Raw genomic sequence first — 22984 nt, 5'->3', positions numbered from 1 at the left:
GGCTGGTGTTATAGGTTATTATAATTCAATATCATTAATCAATATATTAAGATAACCAATGTTATTTAAATTACTAGAATAGCTTACGAGGTTTTAATAATTCACCACATTGCATAGGATGATGCCATGACAAGCGCACAGCTTCACCTAATTAATTATTATTTTGTTTAGTTATATCATTTGTAATTTAAATAATACAAGAAGAACACAAAAAAACTTTGGGTTAAAAAAAAAGAGAGAGAGAAAGGTTTTATTTATTACATCAGATCAGATTTTTCTTCTTTCAATAGGAAACTGGCAGATTAGAGTAACTAGCAACATAGAAGCAAACAATAAATGATAGAAATGGCGAAACAAAACAATTATGAGTAACATTAGGATATGTCTCAATATGAAATAGTGATCGTCGTCAGATGCTGAGCTGACAGGACGCTTTACTTTCTCCCCACCATCACCCTTATGAAACAAAAATATATTGCAGTATATTGGAAAATATCATGTAATATATTAGGCATATATTCTTATATATATTAATTTTTTCCAATATATTGAAAGCAGCAATCATTTGTATATTTCGCAATATATTATATAATATATGTATCATCAATATATTATTAAATGTATTCAAATATATAAAATATTAGAAAATAAAAAGGGAAAATAATATATTACAATATATCACAATATATTTTAAGAAATATATTGGTAAATATATTTTCCTTTCGTAAGGGCAGACTCTCCGTCGCTCATCGCATTTAGTGCTTCTTCTTCAGCATTCATAAATCACCTTCTTTTACTTATTTTGTCTTTATTTACGAAACTGATAACTGCTAATTCAGTGAGTGAAAGGCGTTGCCAAGCAATGTACGGTTTAAAACACAAGCAGCACGAAAATGCGTACATAAAGGCCTTTACAGTGGGTAAATTTGACCTGTGCTGGCGCTTATAGGTGTAAATACCTCATTTTTCCATCTGGTTTTATCTAAACAGTTTTAAACAACAGGGGATCGTAAATCACACAATTTTAGTAAAAGTCAGTGACTGGGATACTTGAATGTTTTATAAAAAATATTTTTTTACGTTTTAAAAACATCCATGGGTAAAATTTACCCCGTGGCGGTTCTAGTGTTAAGGTCATTTTCTGTGTAGATTGCAGATCTGTAGATTGTGTAAAAACATACAATGATCATATCTGAGTACTGAGATTTTGCTGTATTTATGCAGATTTATGTTTTCCAACCTGGGAAGTATGACACATATGAATCGCAATATGTCCTTAAACAATTAATAAAACTGCAAAATGATGTAATTTCAAAAACATTTGTATTTAATGGATGGATTGTTTCTGATAGCAATTGCTAGCGGCGCCATCAAGCGGCTGTGTGCTGGGCACCCTTAGCATGTCAGACACGGTTCGAAATTTAACAAAAATGTTTTATAAATCTGTTGTCAAAAAAATAAATAATAATCTTTAAGGTCTCCAAAAGCTTTAATAGTTCAAAATAATATACAAAAATGAATGTACAAATATTTGCACAAATAATTTTCTATATATAAAGTTTGAGAAAAAGAGCAGTGCAACAATTTAACAAGCCTCCTATTCCATTATAATAGGGATTAAGAACCACAGCATTAGAGAAAGGATGGCATTGCAACAGTGTAACTTAAATAGGCTTTTGTTGTGTCAGTTCACTGCAGTAACCAAAGACTGGTGGTGTTGATGCTGATGCGCAGGAGCATTGTCATCACTGTAACTCAACAACCGCACATAAGCACTTTCTGCTGCTGTATGCACAGTAGCACTGCAGGGCTTTAACCAATACTGTATCTCTCTCACCACACAGGCTGTCCATTTTTCAAACAGACAGGTATTTTCAAACTTGCAAAAGGGTACCTCGTATCTAAAATCTAAATGCATATTTTTCAACCTTGGATCATTAGAAATATTTTCTCGTGGCATATTTTCTACAAAATATTACATGCCTTCTTGCATGTTCTTTCAAAGTGAAATGTTCAACGAGTGGTCCAATATTTTCTTATATTGCTTCTTTATTGGTCACGGACGTTTGGAAATTAAATGTCTGCCACCTACACTACACTTAAACCCTACTTTAAACCTCACCAATCGTGTTAGTGTTACAAACACAAAAGTGAGATAAAAATGTGTTTGCTCAAGCAACCACGCCATTTTAGCTTGCTTACAAGGCTTTGAGCTCTTTTATTTTGACTCATGTTTCGTGGGACTCGTAGCTGAGTGCAGCAGTTCTGTACCAGGTGAGCCACCAAGCATGTTTACTGCATCAGAAAAGTAATACATGTGGCTCTTGTTACAGTGGACCATTGACACTCCTTATTGAGATTGTAGATAGAGTGTCAATGGTACATTTGAGAGATAGATGGCATTAATGCACTTATAAGTCTGTGATCTGCAATAAAGCAAGAAAAAGAAGATGCCTCAAGCTCCTGCTTGAGAACGCGCTTAGGAAAGTTTGAACAGTTTGCACATTGCAGTGCATCAAAGGTTAAAAACTATATAAGTACTGTTCAATTTCTTGCACAGACCGATTTTTTTGTTTCTTTACATATCAATGTATTGTCACGAGCTGCAGGGTTGAATTTGGTTTTGTCGGAGTATGTTTTTTTTTTGTTTGTTTTATTATATGCTTTAGTCATGATTCCCATTAATCTCCACTATAAGACTGACAAACTGCAACGGTTTGTGTTCAAAATCGTTTTTTGTGTTCTACTGAAGAAACTAATTGGATGCCCTGGGGGTAAGCAGATAAACATCAAATTTTCATTTTAGGGTGAAGTATCACTTTAAGGTTTGAACCTTGCTGAATATGAATCCATCAAGTGATTTGTTGCTAATTGTTTTCTCTCTTTCCTTCAGTTGATTTTCTATCAGATATTTCTGCTGTTCAGTGTTCGCCTTACCAAGCAGTTATAATTTTCAGTATCTAGTGCCATCTGCAGAATAGGCTTTTCCCCCACAATTCTTGTTAATTGGGAACATATTTTTATAATGATATATTGGAACAGAAGCCTGACATCTCAAATATTTGTATTTTTCTCTTTTTTTGTTATTTTATGCATTGTCCCTATAGCTGTCTGGGCTTTTTTCCCCGTCATCCATTTGTGCCACTCCAGTGGTGCTTAATGTTCCTGTCAGCATGCACTCTGCTTTCAAAAAGCCAATAATGTACATTACATCAGATACCACAGCAGGAGTCAAACTGTCCCAAGCAGTGCCTCCGAGCTGGTGAATCTCGTCAGTCCATGCAGTGAGACCAACAGATATCGTTACATTAGTTCAGCACAATTTGAGCTGTTGTAGAGAACCTAGATGTGTATCTTGTGTGGCTCTTTGGTATTTTCTGCACAACATTCTTGGCTTAAACATTTCATCTTAATGTATATTTTAGACCTGAAATAATTCACAGCAGAGATTTCCTTTTCAGAAATTACATTTCTGTTCACTATGATGCAAAAAACATCAAAACCTTCACTGCTAGTTTGAGTTATTATGGCGCTTTTTACAGAAAGATAAATAAGTATGATTTTATTCATTATTTTTTAATTTCTCTGGTCTTCTGGAAAAGTCTGGGGATTAACTACAAGACTTTTAAAATTGTTACAAATGCTGTTTATTATCTGTTGAAAGATTTTGTAGATTTAAGTTGCAGCAGATGAAAGTTGGAACTGTCGAGCTTGGGCTTTGAGGACCTTTTTTTTTTTTTTTTTTTACCTTTCCGTGGTTACTAAATTCAGTCAGTTTGGGTCGAACATTTCTTATGAAGTTTTCAAACAAAGCCATGTTTAGTTCAATAAATAGCTGCCTGATCAGTGGAATTCTTCAGTACAGTTTACAGTGATGACCCTTTCAAATGAAAACTTTTTCTACCCAGTTTCCAAAACACATTTTCCCCTTGCTTTCAAACAATATTACAAAGAAATCCTGTTCCGTTTTCAGGACGTGTCATAGTACAGAGTCTGTCCTTCTGAAAATGTAATGATTTATTGTTGTCTGTGAACTCTAAAATCTTTTCTGGACATAGTCAGTCATGCAATTCATTTTCTCATGGTTGATATTCATTTACTCCACTGCAGTAATCCAGCATTACACCTCTGAGGTCTTCAGATAATCCCAGTCAGACTTGAAGGGTGGTTGTGTGCGTTCTGCTCTCTGGTCGCTCCAGGGCTGTGAAGCCTTTCAGAGTATTTTGCCCAACATTACTATTGATTTGTTTAAATCCTGTCTATAGATAACTTTTTCTCTTTGGTCTGTGTAAGTGCTTTAAAGGTCACTGCTTAGTCCTATTTCAAGTTATCATAACAGGAAGGACAGTTTCTTAAGCATATTTCATAAATTAATTGGGCTATACTCTAAAGCACAGTATACAAACTTAAACTAGATATTTGAAAAAGAACACTTGCAGATACCTCCAAGTTCTTGATGTTAATCTGGCACCTGGTGCTAATTTCCTAGAAATTATAATGAAAATTTTCTTGGGGATAAAAATCTACTTCAGTTTATGCTCTAAACTATGGGAACCCTTTTATGTTACTCTTAGGTTACAATGAACTATTTAACGTGTACGATCACACCAGTGTGATCAGTCTTGGCTGGTGTACCCTGAAGCGTACGATCACAGCGGTGTGATTAGTACTTTCAGTGCGTCAAGTCATCAACTGTTTGCTTTGGCTGATGCAGAGACAGATCGGACGTGCTGAGAGCTTGTCATATTATCAAAAATATTCAGTGTTCTCAACCATATAATGCTTATTTTAGGTTTCAGACATTTAAATACACATAAGTACTAGCAAAACCATACATTTACAGTTTGTAAAATACACACTGATGTCTACGGAAACAGCAATAATGATCTTTACAAATATAATTTGACTATATTTTTATTGATATCATATACAGATTGTGAAGGCAACTATAAAGTTTACTCTGCTCTTCTCCCAGTTTACCGGAGACCTACTTTAACGTGTCTCAGGAGGAGAGGATGAATTTGCATGTTGTAAATCCCACAGCTCGAATTCCCTTACCCAATGAGAAATCCTATGTTTTGATGTGGTGAGCCCTCTGAGGCCAGCACCAAAACATACCAACAAATGGGAGAACTTGTTTCATTGGCTATAGCGGTCCACATATAGCATGCATTTAAATGCATCGGGCCAGATATGGTAGCGCTTAGCTTGGTGGGTGTGGTAAATCGTTCCCATTGCATCATAGCTACACAGTGTTGAAACAAAAGAGAATGTCTCGGGTTACACGTGTAACCAAGGTTATCTAAATAGGGAACAAGATGCTGCATTTGTTGCCAGGTTCCGTTGGCCAACTAATTTTACATGTGCATTGCTTTTTCTCCATGTTTCAAATTTCTTTAATCTTACCAGTTAAAAGTGTTCCGTCTAGGCATGTGGGTTTTTTTTTTATTTTATTTTTTTATAAACCTTTTTCATTTACTGACACTGGGCGACTGCCTAGCAATTTTCAACCAGACAATGAGCCTCTCTTTGGACTTTTACTAATTTACTGGCTATGCATGTGTTTGATCTTCTCACTCCTGTCTTCGTAATTATGCTCATACATACACAGACACTCGCACTCATTAATTTGGCTCATTATTTCTCCTCCCAGTTCAGTGATTTCCTGGCAACTGTCAGAATAGTGATTTGTGGACTCACATTGTACACTAGCAGCTGCTGATCTATAAGCTTTCCCTACACTGTAAAGTCTTGCAGAATCAACAGCGCTTGGAGTTCTTTCACCAGTGTATCTTGTCTCTCTATTCAGTCACAGCCTTGCAACTGCCAAAGAAATTACATTTTTAGCTAAGTTGACAGTTTTTAGGCTTAATTGAATGTGATGAGAAACAAAAAGACAAAACAAAAGACTTTGAATCAGAGCACTTACTAATTAACATCTGACTCAGACTAAATGTGTGTGTTTTTTAGTAACAGACACACATTCACAAATAGGTTTTATTATAATACATTTTATTTTAATTAAAACTTTAATATAGTGTTGTTGGTATATGGAGGCTGCAATACACTGTAGGAGACATTGCATATATTTAATTCATGACAGTCCATCTGATTCGGCTAGATTTAGATACTTGTTTTGTCTACTGCCTCGTGTTCACATAAATACATCATCATTGATTGTTTTTCTGATTACTGATTTTGCTTCCCTCTGACCTCTGTCAGTCTCCTGCTATGAAATGAGAGTAGAGTTAGAGCTCGACCAGGGGGAGTGTTTGCACAAGGCTTCATCTGTGGACACTCATCTGTCTTCTATACGGGGGAATAGAGTTTGAACACTAATGATCATCATCCTGCTTTACTGTCTGGCCCTGGAGACCCAATGGAAAAACACACACGTACGCACATTCAAGTGGATCTGACAGCCGCCCATCTTTTGAAACACGCATACATAGCATCTTTGATCTGTGTGCTTTTGGCCCTGAGTTGGTTCTCTCTAGTGTTTGCTTTTGTCTTGCTTTAAAAAATATATGTTTCTGTTTCATTCCTAAATATATTCAGACTCTTGCCTTATGTCAATTGATGGACAGATGCTTGAAGTCATCAACTGATCCATGATATTGTAATTTTATCCCATATTTGTATTTTGAGATAAATTCAGGTAATGTTATGAATTACAAAAACACAAAGGCTGCATTCTCATAATACAGAGAGGATCAAACAAGCGTAAATGTTTGTGTTGATGACAGCTTGTAAAGATCTCATCAATGCACTGCTGTTCCGCTCCCAGCCTGCAGGGGACGCCTTTCTAAAAGCTTCTTGGTTATGCTCCCTTCAGGCCTTCAGATTGCATGTTTACCCCCAAGCCTAGTGCTCTCCACCCCTGCAGAGGGCAATATTGTACTTAATCTTGCTTAGTACTCTCCTCATTAGTCCGGATTCCCTTAACCTGTGTTTTACCCTTTATAAGGGTGCTAGTTCTCTGCTATTGTGTTCAGTCTTGAGCCTATGTACTTTCAGTTAAGTCTGTACCTTATGCCACCTTTTTTGACCCTTGTGTCTATTATCATTTCTCTGTTTTGTGGAAGCTTGGCTATCCTAGTTTATTTGTTCCTTGTAACCCTGGTTTCTCTATTAAAGATTTTTGTTTGGAAGGCTCAAGTCCCCGGACTCATGACTCTTCTGCTAGCTCAGTAGGAAGCACATCACACCTTCTACACCAGAGACCCGGGTTCTAGTTCCACTTAAGGTCGTCTCATAAGACAGCTGTACAGAAACTCGTAGTCTTCTCGTAGATAATTACTAGTGATGCTGCTTATACCTGTGCGATGTAATTGTTCATCAATTGTGACTGTTGCTTTGTTCATTTGTGTCATTAATCTTTCTTTGTATGAGGTAATTGCTCACTGAGGGCTGCAGTGGTCCCAAAATGTATTTGGACATTGATGCCACAATTAAAAATGTATGAATGTGATGAATTGCTTATGTTCCTCTATTGTACATCACTTTGGATAAAACCATCTGCCAAATGTATGAAAAATGTATGGGCTGCAATCATATTTTAATCACGATGCCGATTTCTGCTTCTCTTGATTAAGCATAATCATTGCAATATTGCTCTGCTGATTATTTATCCTCAAAAACATTTTTTTGTGACATTTACATTATCTTTAACAAGGCTAGGTTTTATTGTTACCAGATGTCAAGAGTCTAAAGTTTTCTCCATGAATAGATACATTTTCCACCTGGTGTTTATTTAATGTTCCTCATCTGGCAGCCATGCACAAAAATAGTGTCCACAATCTGAAAACACAGACAATCATGCACATCAGTTATTCCATCTGCCACTGTCAACAGCTTAGGTGTCACTCTTGGCTTTATATTAGACACTTATATTATTAAACTCTCTAAAGATGCATTCCTTCAACTCTGCTGTATTGGCAAACTCTGTCCCTATCTCAACCCAAAAGATGCTGAATAATTAGTACATGCATTTATCCAGTCTGTTTCGTCCACCACTAAATCATTTCAAAGGGATAATTTATCCAAAAATTAAAATTCTGTTATTATTCACTCATTTCATTCCAAACCTTTCTGTTGTATTCCTTGGTTTGATAGTTTGCTATCTAATACAGTGACATTTATACATACTTTGTGTACAGGAGTTTTAAAAGGATAAAAGAACAGCAAAAACAAGAAGGCTGATGTTCAACAGAGAAATCTCTTTTGGACATCAGTAGCACAGGTGTTCTTCATCATGTGAATCAGAGGATCATTGTCACATGTGAAAACACTGTCAGATCCTGTTCCAGCTCTAAACAACACCTCAATCCTCACTCAGTCCTTCCTTCTGCTGTTTCCTTCCACTCATTCATTACTGTTGTTCACTGTATTTACTTCTTCTCTCAGGCTCAAAGGAAATCATGACTCATTTATCACTTACATGTCTATTAGCTGATCACTTTTTCCCAAATAGAAAACTCACTATTGATGCACATGTCAGGTTGGGCTTGTTACATAATAATCAGAGGAATGCCATTCAGTGCGTGTGTGCGTGGTTTCTCGTACTTCCTTTGTGAATTATGCAATCACTTGTTCAAGGGTTCTGTTTTCACTTTACTTTCAAATACCATTTCAAATCAATAAAATAAGTTATTCAAATCACATTTAACCTGTAAAGAGTTCACTTGAATGTTACTGGCACACAAAAAGAGCTCAATCAAGTTTTTAATGTGTTTTATTTAGTTTTGCAACTCTCTGTTAGCATTTTTTTTAGTAGAGTTGCACTTGCTCTGGCAGGATGTGAGGAAGTTCCTTCCTTGTTTTCATGTGTTGCAGTTTTGCACGCTACCTATAGGTTTTCTGTCTTCGGATTTTTTTATGTCTACCTTTGCGCCAGTGAACTCCGTTTGTCTCAGTGGACCAAAGTCCTGTCAGTCACAGCTGTGGGTCTGTTTACTCAACCCTCTCTCCCTCCCCTTGTTCTTTCAGGCAACTGCACGAACTGCCAAGGCAACACCGAAGGACCCAGCTGTGAGAAGTGCAGGTATAATTTCTACCGAAGTCCCAGTTCTCCCGTAACAGAGTCCTGTGTACCCTGCCCCTGCTCCAGTGTCACCTCCACAGGCAGCTGTAAGCTCGGTGAGTCCTTCCCACATGCATGCCAGGCTAGTGTAGCTGACGTTAGCGTAGTCTGCTAACTTTATTATTGAGCTCTTATTGGCCACTGCTGTAGTAAATTCAGAGGAGATTTCCACATCTGGGATATGCGGAGTACCCCCTCTCATCTGTTTTGGATTATGTCTCTTGCATCATTCTGGCCAAGCGCCTGCTGTCTGATTTTCTGGGTGGGTGGACTGAGACTTTAAAGAGAAGAGAGGTTTATTTTAAGTGAAAGTGAAACTGGAAACTTTTTTTTTTCTCTCCTCTCTGGGCCTCCACTCTGAACAAAACCCACAGGATATGTTTATGAAATACTGTAAAGGCAAGAACGGATGGGAGTGTTTCTTATTTCTTATTCAGAAGTGTTTTGATCGGTCCCACAGTGCTCTGCCTCTCTGTCTCATGGCTTATTCACCATGTGTTTGTGCGGAATTGCGTGATAATGTTTTGTGTAGGGATTTCTGGATTTACTGACAGCAGCAATGCTCTTGAAGCCTTGCAAGCTGATGTAAGGTAGGACCTGACAATGGATAAATACCACATAGACCAGCAGAAGGGCAGGTGTGTGTTCAGTGTTTCCAGATTTTACAGTAGGGTACATCACAAATGCAGCCACACAGTGTAGCTGCTGTTTTTTGTGTAACAGGAGATTACATTACAACATTCACTATAAGAATTATATCTTTTTTTATGTATTATTTATATTGTTTGTTAATGTCGATTAGCCACTGTTTCTAAATCAGAAGTGACTATATAAATCCTATGTGTAAACACTTTCATCTTATTTCTTAGTGTGTGTTTAGCATTGCATCTGCATTTGAGCCGCTTGCAATCGGAGAGCACATATATTTGTCTTGAAGCTTTCTTAATCAAGTGATACACTTCAAAATGCATATATGTTTTATAATTGTCTGTTGGTTGCCATTTATATTTATGCAAATACTGGCATCTGAGGCACATCAGCATAACTCGAGGCACATCTTTATAACTGAAGCTGTATTAGGCTCTTTATATGTGATTTAAGAGAAAGTAAACATGCCTGACTGGAGTTCTTTCTATCTCTCCCCTTGATCCGGCATTTCTACTGCTGATTTGGCGGAACAACTGATAAGACAGCATTTTGAGATTATGCATAGCCTTCTAAAATTTAGCTAATGAATTATTAATGTGGCTTGACTCCTCAGTTGAAAAGTAAGGACTCCTGACATGGCATTTAATGAGAAAAGTCTGCGTAAAAGAGAGAGTGTTGATCATCATGCCTGTATTTGAAAGCGGCCCACACTGAAATGGGAACTACAGGTTCAGCCTTTGAGGATTAGTGATTATGTTAATGGTATGCTAATAACCAGCACAGTCAGGACAGCGGCTGATTAGACGACAGACCTTATTTTATTCTGCCCCTAAATCCCTGATGCAGCCCGATGAGGTACAGGGGAGCACATGACTGTTAAATGAATTTCACATTTACTCATCAAGGCCACACTTTTATTAACGAAACTCCCTGAATAGCTAAATGTACCGTCAGCTGGCCTCTAGATTACACTGCAGGCTCACAGGACGTCTCTATAGAGCTAACTGGGGAAGCTGTGTTTTACTGGGATCTAAACAATGGAAATATATCATAATGTCAAAGCACCAACAAGAGGATGGAAGTGATTAATTCACACATGTGCTGCAGTAAAGGTCACTCAGCACAAGAGCAGAGCACATTGCTTAGATCATTACTTTACATCCTGCACTGCACCATGGGAGGCATTAGCTCTGCTGCTGTGATTGAAAGGTTGCTGGTTCAAGTCTCAGCATCTGAGAGAATGATGTAGCTCTAGGTGGGTGGCAGGTTGCACCCGTTTGCACGCTTCCTGTCCTACTGAAGCTGTGTTTTAAAATAAGAAACTGATACTGTATAACCCCTTAGATCCAGTACCATAACTCAAATAAAAGATAAAGCTTTTAACCCGTAGCTTGGCGAGCCTTACACTGCTCTTTTAGGATTAAAGCCAGAATGGTTCTTTATCAAGTTTATATCTGACATTTTAATTGCTCTGAACACAAAAGATGTGCCCTTAGCCTCAGTGTAATTAACACTACATATTTTTGGTCTTGGATGGTGTGATATCACAGTCATGAAATATAACACCCAATATTCAGTATTAGTGAGAGCGTGGAAGCAGCAGAGTGCTCATAACACAACTCCTGTTTGACTTATGTAGTCCAGTTTTAGTCACCGTCCGACTGGTGCTCAGGGACTCTTTTTCTCTCTTCCTCTCATTGTGTCTGTGTTCATCTACAGTCTGGAGGCATCCTTCAGCACTCACAGCCAGAAGCTCTTTGCTTAGATCTAACAGCAAACTCGAACAATGTTAAGTGTTGTGTGTAAATACACTAGTTTGTTTCATTCCCATTGTACCGCATAAAATATAGTATTAAAAGTACAGTTTTTTGTGTGTAAGGTAGTCTGCCACAGAAAATACCGTGCATAGATGCAGAATTAACAGCATCCTCAGAAAGAGAAGAAATGTATAATTATTTCAAATAAATGCTGTTTTTTTTTTTGTTTTTTTTCAAGAAATCCTGGATTAAATCGATCACTGTTTTGATGAAAATGAGTAGGTCAACTAACTTAACTGTGATTACAAGAAATGTTGAACATCAAATCAGAATATTAGAATGGTTTCTGAAGGATCATGTGATACTGAAGACAGACTGGCTGCTGAAAATTCAACTTTGCATCACAGGAATAAATTGCATTTTAAAATATAATCAAATAGAAAACTAATTTAATCTTGTGTGTGTATATTTATGTTCGCTCTATTAGTAAAGTAAGCTCCATCTTTAGACTAAATTCTTTTAACGCTTCAGACATTTTTTACTCTTATTTCTTTGCTGTCCTCTTACATTTAGGCCATAACTTTATTAACAATACAGTATGACCCCAAGTGCCCTAATCTTTCTTTAAAATGGCTACTACGTAATGACTCAATAATAAATAAATAAATGATTTAAGGACACATTTTCATTGTATAGCACCTGAACATAGAAAATATGGATAATGGCTGAATTTGCTTCGCTTCAGTAAGTCTTTGTTTGTCCATGAAGCTCTGTCTGAATTAACAAATGCTTTCTCAATTGAGTGAAATAAATTGTCCTGAACAATGAACAAGTCATTATTAGTACCTCCTATTGTTACTGTGACATGGCTTTGACACTTTTTTTTCTGTTTTGAATTGTTAAATCAAAAACACACACATGTTTTGGTGAGACCCTGTAAGTGGAGCAAAATTGAGTGCAGATGAAGCACTCACATATGCCATTATGAATTCATCATCATCATTATTTCTTCAGTAATTTGTAATTTCTTTTTACTTTACAAATGGTACCTTTTGAACAGAATCTCTCTGCTCTCCCTGCCAATGCTTGCCATGAAATGCATGTTTGATTTGCATATGCTGGCTGAATTTGCATTGGAAATGACCTAGCACTGGTTGGCTTGTTATCTCCCATGCAGTGTCAGTTGCTATAAATTTGATGAAGTCGCCTGCTTTATTCCACCAGAGCTTCAGCTTTGATTCAGCAAGTCTGCTATTTGCCACTGCTGTTTTCTTTATGGCCACCCTTGTGATAGACAAAGGGTGAGAGTGTGAAACATTCAGTGAGCGGTTCAAATGAGCAGAGTATTAAAACATGGAAATATAAGAGAAAAAATCTTCCTAGATATATACATGTCTAAAATAGAGAGCAGATGAGTAATTTGACCCCTTACTCTGCATTATGTTTATTGTGCATTTAAGTCTGTTAAATGTACTTTAAACATTGTATATTATATTATGGTACATTATGTACTTTTTTTCTTCATCTCCGGTATTTGTTTCATTTGCGGGTTTTTGTTCTTGGTGGTCAGAGAGTGTGAAAACTCTTGGAATGACTGTAGTGCATGAGCATGTCTGTACCTGTTTGAGCTTGTGCGTCAAACGTTGTGTCTGTGTGTGTGTGTATGTGTGTGTGTATGCTTGTGACGCTGAAAAAGCAACTAGGTAAACGTCACATAAAAATTGCCTTTCTGCTAGATATATTTGAATCACAGCAGGTCTCTCTCTCTCTCTCTCTCACTCGCTCGCTCGCTAGCTTCTTGTATGGCTCAACATGGATTGTGCTTTAACTGTGCCTTTATTCTTTCCTCCTCCTCTGTTCATCAATTTACTTTTATTTTACCTGTGCTAAGGCCTGGTTATAAAATCGATTCTTTCTTCTAGTTTTGAACTAATGCATTTTCCCATTTATATTGGGATGAGCTCAGTATGTTTTTATTGTTTGTTTTTTTTTTGAAGCTTTTTATAGAGGGAAAGAAAAGATTGCCTTTGATGACTTTTGTATTGATGTCCATATGGGTTATTGTGAATTGATCCTTTGTAATTTTCAAAATATGATCAACGAAAATGCTGTTCTTTTAAACTTTCTATTTATCAAAAAATCCTGAGAAAAAATGCTCTAAAAGAGCAACCTCCAAATATCCCAAAAATTCAGTGAAGAAAATGCAAAAAAGTTTACAGATTGTGTCTGGGCCTGCCAATTAGTTCTGCCAAAAGAAAGAGGGAGAGAAAAACACATTTGGTTGAGGCTGCTGTGCTCATTAAAGGATTTTAAAAAGTGCCTCTTTTTTTTCCCCCACAGAAAATAATCACTTTATATGAGCTGTAGATGACAACTAATTTCCTTGATTTCTCAGTACTTTCCCAGCAGTCATATAATCATCATGTTGATTTTATGAGTTATTTAGTTGCAAGCAGTTTAATTGCAGTAGCGGGTTGCAAGGTATGTCTACTTTCAGTACCCCCCTTCACGCGTCATTTCTGTAAAACAGTCAAAAGCTCTTTAACATTTTTGTGCTCTTAAATGCACTAGAAATTGAGAAATTACATTTACACTATGCAGGTATCACACTATCTGTTGGCCAACTGGCAAATGTGAAATTTGTAGAATATTTTATATTGTTTTTTTCACTCTTTGATGTGACAAACATCAGTTATGTTTTCAAGCAAAAGAAAGATGTTTATCTGCAGTATGCGTCAGCCTCAAGAGAAGCAGGTTTTGAAGCAAATGTGCTTTTGACTGTAGTGGCAGTAGTTTTGGCAGTAGTTGTGTGTGTGTGTGTGTGTGTGTTTGCGTGTGCATGGGGAAGTGTATTCACATTTCTTTAATTTAAGCTCAAGAAAACATCAGCCCTTTTCATAAGCCGGATTTGCCTGTTGTTTGATTACCTCATCTGCAAACAAATGCAAAAGAAAGAAAATCTTTTTGATAACACATTTACAAAATGATTGGAGGTTAAAAGTTCATCTGACAGCTGAATATAGCCTAATATAAACAAAGACCTAAATTCCCCATCTTGCTTTACTCAACATCCTTAAAAGATTCTGCCATCTGGTGGCCAAATGAAACATAGTCTGGGTCTTTAAATGCCTTTGCAGGATTGCACAAATGCAGAAGCCCTTTGTTATTTCAGTGAAAATATCCTCTACTGTGCTACTAAGATATTTTAGTAAGCTCTGTCTGGTTACTTATTCATCCTGTTTTGACAGAGTGAATCTAGTCTATAACCTTAAACTTTCTTTTTGTCTATATGTGTTTAGACTCAAGCGGCCAGCCTTTCTGTGTCAAGTGCAAGCCAGAGTACAGGGGTCCCAACTGTGAGCAGTGTAGTGATGGCTTCTACAATGCCGACAGCATCTGCCTTCCCTGTAACTGCAGTGGGAATGCAGACCCCCACAAATCTCCCCGGATTTGTCTCCCGGACACGGGCCACTGCCTGAGCTGCATCAACAACACTACAGGGCCACACTGTGAGCACTGTGCGGAGGGCTTTACAGGGGACGCACTCGCCAGGAACTGCACTCCTACAGGTGAGAGCCTGCAGTACGAAAACCTCTAGTGATTTTTGGCTGCAGTCGGGTAAATTTAGGGCTTTGCTGATACAATAATTTTATTGATATATTTATTTTTTGTTCACATTATTGCATCTGTATTTCACATTCTTTTTTTTATTATGCCCATTCATACCATTTTCAGCAGTTCAGTTAGAGCTGTAACTCTGAAACCATAATTTGTCTTTGCAGAGCGGCATCGGTACTAAAGAAAAGTGAAGTGAATAGACCCTTTTCACATTTCTCAGCAGTGGAAGTCATCATAGTTGTGTTAACCTGAAGAGTAGTGAATGGGAGAATAGCACAAATATATGTTTTGCATTCCCATGTGCTCAAATAGCGAAAGAAAAACTCCCATAGACACTGTTTTAGAAACACCCTCCCAATAGCATTAACTGTATTTTTATTTTATTTGCAAAGGTGATGTAATGCAAAGAATAGTGTTATAAATGTACATGCATTTTTAAAAAATATAGAAAAATGAAAAACTTTCGAGGATTTACGATGCTGATCCCCAATAAACGCGTCATTGTGAACACAGTCTTGTGAAAAGGGTCCATCAGTTGAAAGAGGTTGAAACTGAGCCCACAGGTTAACGCTTTCTCGTGGACACCGAGCGGCAACCTCCCGCTCTCTCTCGTGAGGCCAATAAGGAAGTAACTAAAACTGCAATTCATCGACTGGCCGCTTGAGGCTGGCTGCAGAAGGGAGTCAGTCCCATAGACTGACAGTCCCATGTTAAAATGCCCAACTTTACAGCAGAAAAAAAACATGTTTACAGCCTGGTTCAAAAAATGATTTTGGTCTATATTGCTAATTTTGCCCTTCATGACAACTGTGAGGGGGGTGAATTTTTTTAAAACTCATCCGTTTAAATTATATTAAGACTTACAGTTCTGCATAATTAAGGGCGTGGCCACTTGAGTGACAGGTGGATTGCCGCCGCTGACAATGCCGTCGCATTAGGTGGGCGTGGCTTCAGCAATCAGCTCCCGCCTTTTTGCCCATTTTCGATTATCCGGGAGAGTGGCGCGGTGACGCGCTGCCAAGATGGCGACGGCACGCTCTGCACACTTTAGGCTTCAAAACCGCTAATGAGGAGTCTTAGGGTGACGTCACGGACACTACGTCCATATTTTTTACAGTCTATGGTGGATACCCTGAATCTCTTTCTCATGCATTTGATGTAGTTTCAGTTGTGATTTACTTATATTGCAACATATTAAATGCACCACGTTATCCAGAGTGTAGATTGTGTGAACAGGAAGGACCTGAACTTTTGATATTAATATACTTAAACAACTATTTTAAGAGGTATTTAAAAGTGCTTGCGTGTTTTTTGACTGTGGTTTTCAGAGAGGGGAAGAGAGGGTGTGTGTTAAAATGACTAAACCCAGATGTTCTGACTCACAACATCCGTCTATACACTGCTGATTATATCAGTGGCATACTGTAATGAGGACAGATCATACATTCTCACAGGCAGGCAACAAACAGTGAGCTTGGACCCCAAGGTGAATGTATGAAAGAGAGAGGAAGAAAAAAAAAAGAGTGATTTATCACTCCATTTAGTCAGCCAAATCCACACTCTCTTTTCGACAAGCTTTCCACTCAACCAACAATAATAAATCTTTCTCGTTCTGCCTTTCTGAGCTCTGTTGCGACAGAACAACTATGTTGCCGCTCACTGATGACATCCCATTATAGAGGTACACTAATGGTGCTCCAAAAGGCAACACTGACTTTCAATATTGACTTTCCAAAAATGGCTGAAGTATCTCTTACAAAGTGTCTCCCATAATGACAGAGTTGCAATTGTGTTGTTAAAGTTAACATTAAAAAAAGTTTTTCAGTTTTTGGTAATTAAATACCAGCTGTAATAAAATTAAAATCTAAATATCATATGAAAAACTTATTTAAAAAAATTAATTTGAAATGTTGCTTTTGCAAATAAACTGAAATAACCAAAAGTACTAAATGTACTAAAATGACCAAAATTTTAACTAAAAACAAATCTATATAGAAATTATTGAATATAACTCACATAAATTTCAAAAGCACATACAGTTATTAAAACATGAACTAAAATTGAAATATGAATAAATACTGTAATAGTATATAAATAATAAAAAATAAAGATAGCACTTCATGATGAACCTTCCATGTTTTCTGAGGTATGTTTTCAGTCTTTATGTACACTGTGTATGGTCTGACATTGGCTGTTGTACTGAACAGATGGAATGGCTCCTGCCTGTGAACCTTCTACCAGTGTGCAGCATCTGTTCTCTACAGCACACAGGATCAGGGCTCCTCGTGCCACTCTCACTTTTCATTCCCACTCCTTATCTCTTTTTTACTCTCTCTATTTTTTACAATGCTTTAAATATTTTTTCCCCCTGGGATTGTTTGATAAATAGAAAGTCCAAAAGAACAGCATTTATGTTAAATATAAATCTTTTGTAACATTATAAATATACTTATATTTCCAATCTTTTTTCCTATTTCCAATCAATTTAAATTGTGTGTGTGTGTGTGTGTAAAATAAATGTATTTAAATAAACATCATATTAAATTATATATACATATGTGTGAAACAAATGTATTTAATTAAACATCAAGTGGAATTTAGTCAGTTATGACTCACTTTTTTTGACAAACCTTAGGTTCATAAAATTTGCTTTGTTTCGAGATCATGATAACTTGCAGTTCAGTGATAAATGTCAGTTCGGTGAATGAGTCAGACGTTCCGACTGATTCAAAAACTAGAATTTAGTTTTTTTGCATGCAGTCTACAAACACATTTCATTTTCTTACTATGTCATGGTACACAGCCTTTTTCTCATTGCATTCAATAAACACTTTAAACTCACATCACATCACAACTCATATTCAGCAGCTGTACAGGAATATCGCTGAAAAATCACTGGAGTTTAATGCATAATTCAATTGGATATGTTGTATTTTATTAGACTTGTAAACTGTCCTTCTTTCACTCTAGTCGTCCACACTACTCCTTCAACCACTACCCACTGGTTTCACTACACCACCATGAACTCCAGCCCCAATGCTACAGCACAGTTCACCACCTTCTCCACAACTTTGCTGAGCAGCCTGGGCAGCTCCACCCTCAACAACACCGCCACCACCACCACAGTGACTCCGGTCCCGTGGAACCAGTTCAACATCATTATCCTGGCAGCCATCATCATAGTTGTCATTGCTCTCTTGGCAGTGGTAGGTGGCGTGTACACTTACAGAAAATATCAGAACCGCAAGCTGAATGCCCCATTCTGGACCATCGAGCTGAAGGAGGACAACATTAGCTTCACCAGCTATCATGACTGCATTCCGAACGCAGATGTATCAGGGCTTTTAGAAGATGAAGTTAGTGACATGGAAAATGGACAACTTGCTTTAACCGGTCCTGGTAGTTTGTATAAGGTGTAACTGATGTTCCGTCACAGAAACTGGGCTGCTACATCGACACTGGGCAGATTGTGGACCTGTGGATATATTGAGCCCATTTTATGCTAATGAACAAAGGAATATTGACATGGCTCATTGGACATAATGCAAACACTTGCACAAGCACTCCAGAGCAAGAAGACAAATTAATGAATGAGGAACATGAGCAGTGCATCGAACTGAAAAGCCAAGTTAAACATCCTGCCTTGTTGAAGGCCTTGGCCAACTCACAGCTGAAACATGTCTTGCTTTGAAGGAGGAGAAGAGATGCAGAGACTAATCACTAATGTGGGACAGACAATGAAGCATGTCTGATTGAGTGTTAATACAGTGACTGATGTGTCATCACACACGGATAGATCAGTCAAATGCATCTAACATTATTTGTATAATTGCCATTACACACTTTTCTTTTGTTAATGCTGTTTTAAATGGACAGAGAGGACATTCTTTTTTTTTTTATCAAACTCAGGATGAATATAATTTTGTTGTTTTCTTTGTATGTTCACACCGTTTTAGTGTCGCTTCTTACATGCTATTACATGTGCAGGACTTTAGAGGGCACCGTAACACTGACCTGGCATACAGAGCAGGCCTGTGTATCATGCAGTGGAAATATCTAATACTCAATGGCAGATGCTGAATGACTTCTGCATTAAATTGCATTTATTTTTGGCAGACACTTTCTTGCCAAATCAAATTGCAAGAAGGAATGATTTGTTTTTATCGGGCCAAAGAGGATCTGTGTGTCAGTCTCAGATGGACAGAGCCTGACTAATTCTTGTCACAATTTTACAACGGTAAAGTGGATTTTCAAGACCATTTCATGGTGTATGGAATTATACTCATTTTATTTATTTTTTTAGAAATGTTCTCCTCAATTCGCTTTACCTTCGTGACTTATCACCGGCCATCGGTTCAATGGTACTTGGACTTGGACTTGACTTGTCTGACTGGGAGAATTTAAGTTTTGGTTAATTTATTTTAATGAACCTCTCTCGCTGATGGCTTTAGGGTCAGTTTAGGGGAACAAATATGATCAGATGAGCAATAATGCCTGTTGGAACTAACAGCCATATTGGACAGTAATTAATCACTGCCATTTGTGTAGCACAGGCTAAAACAAGTTGAGCAAATGGTTAGGTGATGAATAAGTGCACATGTCTGAGTGCATGGGTGCTGAGTGTGGTAATCTAATATATTGTCCTTACTGGAGTTGGGTAAAAGAGAATAAAATGCAATGTTAGTCAGTAAAACACATTTAATAGGGTGTGTATGAATGAGTCTTTTTTTATAGACTATGGCCTGAACTTGACAACAAGAGCAATAGTTCATCTGTGATTGTATCTCCTGGGAAATCTACTTTTAGCTCCCTCCCCACTTCCTCCATCCTGAAGCTGTCTTTATCTGAGGTGTGTTGGTACAAAACAATGTAAATATTAGATGTACAGAATGGTTGTGATGAGGAGGCTGCTGTTGTATTGGTACATATGGGGATGAGTCTTGTTTCTGGGACCAGCATATACTGGTGAGGCTTACGTCGTAATGGTGTCTTAATCTCACATTTTATGCATCGTGCAGTATGCATTGTGCACCATATTCACAACTAACTCTGTAAGATTTCAATAAAAGTCACTTTTCCTATAATATGTGATTTCATTATTATTATTATTATATCATTGTATTTCATGCATCCGTTTCCTGACCGTCTGGTTATACTGCACACAAAAGCACGAATGAAAATAATGAAAAAGTATTAAGTTGTATTTGAGGCACTGTAAATATATTTTATGTTGGATGCCCACATGTTTAATATCTATTTGTTACTAGGTAAATTGTGGACACAGTTACCAATTTCATTTGTAAAGTACTGTTTTATTTTGAAATGAATAGTTAGAGCTATAGGGTCAGACACACTTCAGATTCGGGCCAGAGGGCGTGATGTTTTTATTATTTGATTTAAAAATAGTTATAATTCATGGAGCTATTGTTTAATAATTCCGAGAATTAGGTGTACATTTTGGACATCTTCATTATTCACCATAACCTAAAGTCTAATTGTCCAAACTCTTTTTGGACAGATTGACTGAACTCCTAGTCTATTCCTAGACATCCCTTCAACTAAAAATACATTTGTATAATTATATTGGGTAATTCAGCTGTATCTATTTGACTAAACATATGTTTATTGTTCATTAGCATATTATTCTGTTGTCCAAATGCATGAGCATAAGTATTTATATCAATTAAGCCATTAGCCATTAAGTTGATACAACTTAAATAAAATAAATTATAAAATGATACCAGATTAATTTCACACATTCTGCAAAACTAACATGACATACATCCCAAAGTCATCTCTATGTTACAATTTAGCATAAACTCTATTCTTATGTACGTCAGTATGTTTACTTCAGTTTTCAGTGTTCCTTTAGTGACACTGCAAATATCAAACTAAGGTTAAAACATGACTCCGTATTTTTATATACATGTACAGTCAACTATATCGCTCAGATCGGTTTCTTTTTTTCTGTTCATTTTAATCATCACTTTCATCTACAGACCATGTGGTTCTGCTGGCATCATCTGTGTAAGAATTGTGATGGTTGGATAAATCAAGTAAGTGCCTGACTTCAAATGTTTAGCTTTTTTATAACGTTTTAAACATGTTGCAACTCATCATTTCAAATATTTCTAGCCCTCCTCCCTTACATATAGCACATGAAGCTGCTTGTGGCAATTATTGTGTGTTTGAGTAATATGCTGATGTGTGAAATACTTTCCATGGCTGAACCATATGAACTGTTATTGTAGAAATCTGCCCATTCCTATTGAGCAAAAGATGGTTAGTAATAAGTGGCACAGAGGGATTTTTGAATGTAGAAGCCTACCCACAAGTCCTAGATTTCCTAACATTCATTGAGTCATACCAAAAATCTTTTATCGTTCTTATGTACAGAGTGAATATTTGTTCACAAACACTGGATGACACATTTTCCATATCGAAACTTTTCTTCTGGCTGCTGTTGATTTTGAGAACTGAGGCGAACAATTTACTTTGCTTGATCCTTAAAAACAATCCAGTGGAGAATAGCTACAAAAGCCCCCCACCCACTTAAATGTTCTCATCTTTAATTTGTACCCTTCTTAAAGGTCGAGGTAGATAGCTGGGGACTATTCCTGCAAGCGCCCACACCTTCTGGGTATCCATTAAGGGGTCATACAAGTCACTTTAAGTCATACTAAGCACCTACTTTCATTTAATTAATTTTTACTTTCATTCAGAAATGCCAAAAAGCATCCCCCTGAAATAATTGAAGATCTATAAATAAGAAAAAAGTAAATCAGCTTAATTGTCTTTCCCTTTTTATACTTTGTTGGCTTATTTATCTACTCTTGCCATGAATAATAATAAAAAAAAAAAAAATAGAACCAAGAAATATTATAACCATTCACATAAAACCTGGTCAAGACCAGGCAAAGGCCTCTGAGAGCTCGGCAGTGGGCGGGACTAATGTGCAAAATTGTAATCTCATTGGCTAGTCCTCACTGTTCAGTGTCCACGTTTTGATTACAGCAAAACACTACCTGATATAGGACGAGAGCAAAAAGATTAAGCTTTGACTATTATAAATTAATGTTGTTAAATACTAACAGATAAAGCATTTTAAATGTAAGTAGCTTTTAGCACATTCTTAAACCCTGACCTCATTATTGTTATCCATTTTTCAAAGAAACCATGTTTAATGGAGAATTTACTTTTGAAACCTTAAAAAAGGTGTTATTGTACAAATTACTCCACCCCTGCATTTGTCACCTGCTGCCTCATCTAAAAAGGACATGAAGTGTCATACAGAAATATGATGATTATGTTGATTTTGTTTGTGATATTGTAAACACAATGCAGACTTGCTGTGGGAGTTATTCAAAACACGACTGATTTTCACTTATCTCACGTCCCATTTAACACTGCATTTTTCCATTTTGCTAATGGAGAACATTTCAAGTGGAAACTAACTGTTGTAGTAGTGATAGTCTTTCATATGTCTTGCCTACCTGGAAATACTGTTGCTATGACACAGAGATGTTGAGGTTCTTGTTAAGATCATCCCTCAATCCCACAAACCCTGCAGTGACATTGGAAATAAAATGTTTATGAGAATTATTTGAATATCTTACTCAGATCCAGAGTAATGCAAAGCTAGACAACACAGCATCCTTGCTCTAATTCTGAGCTTTATTAGTCCTAGTTAATAAATAAGGATCATCATCCTCAGATTGTTCTTTAAAATCAAATAAGTCAGTTGCTTCGCAGTTTTCAGTGATGTGATTCACTGCATATCAAAAATCCAGAGACATTTAAATTAATCTGAGCACATGATGCCGGAAATCAACAGCACTTTAGCCAATCGAGTGCTGACAAGTGGAATCTGATGTCATTG

General features: G+C 37.0%; 1 protein-coding gene across 1 annotated transcript in view; it reads left to right on the top strand.

The window, feature by feature from the left end:
* Window positions 1-20189, top strand: part of LOC128007270 (multiple epidermal growth factor-like domains protein 9) — a 58603-nt gene extending 38414 nt beyond the window's left edge. The window contains exons 4-6 of the mRNA XM_052592795.1: window positions 8989-9138; window positions 14787-15056; window positions 18076-20189. Coding sequence (XP_052448755.1) covers window positions 8989-9138; window positions 14787-15056; window positions 18076-18524 — 869 coding nt within the window. The 3' untranslated portion in view covers window positions 18525-20189. The remainder of the gene's footprint in view (window positions 1-8988; window positions 9139-14786; window positions 15057-18075) is intronic.
* The last annotated feature ends 2795 nt before the right edge of the window (window positions 20190-22984 follow it).

The sequence above is a fragment of the Carassius gibelio genome, chromosome A5, assembly GCF_023724105.1.
Source record: "Carassius gibelio isolate Cgi1373 ecotype wild population from Czech Republic chromosome A5, carGib1.2-hapl.c, whole genome shotgun sequence".
Taxonomy (NCBI): Eukaryota; Metazoa; Chordata; class Actinopteri; order Cypriniformes; family Cyprinidae; genus Carassius; species Carassius gibelio.
This window is presented reverse-complemented; position numbering and strand designations above follow the sequence as displayed.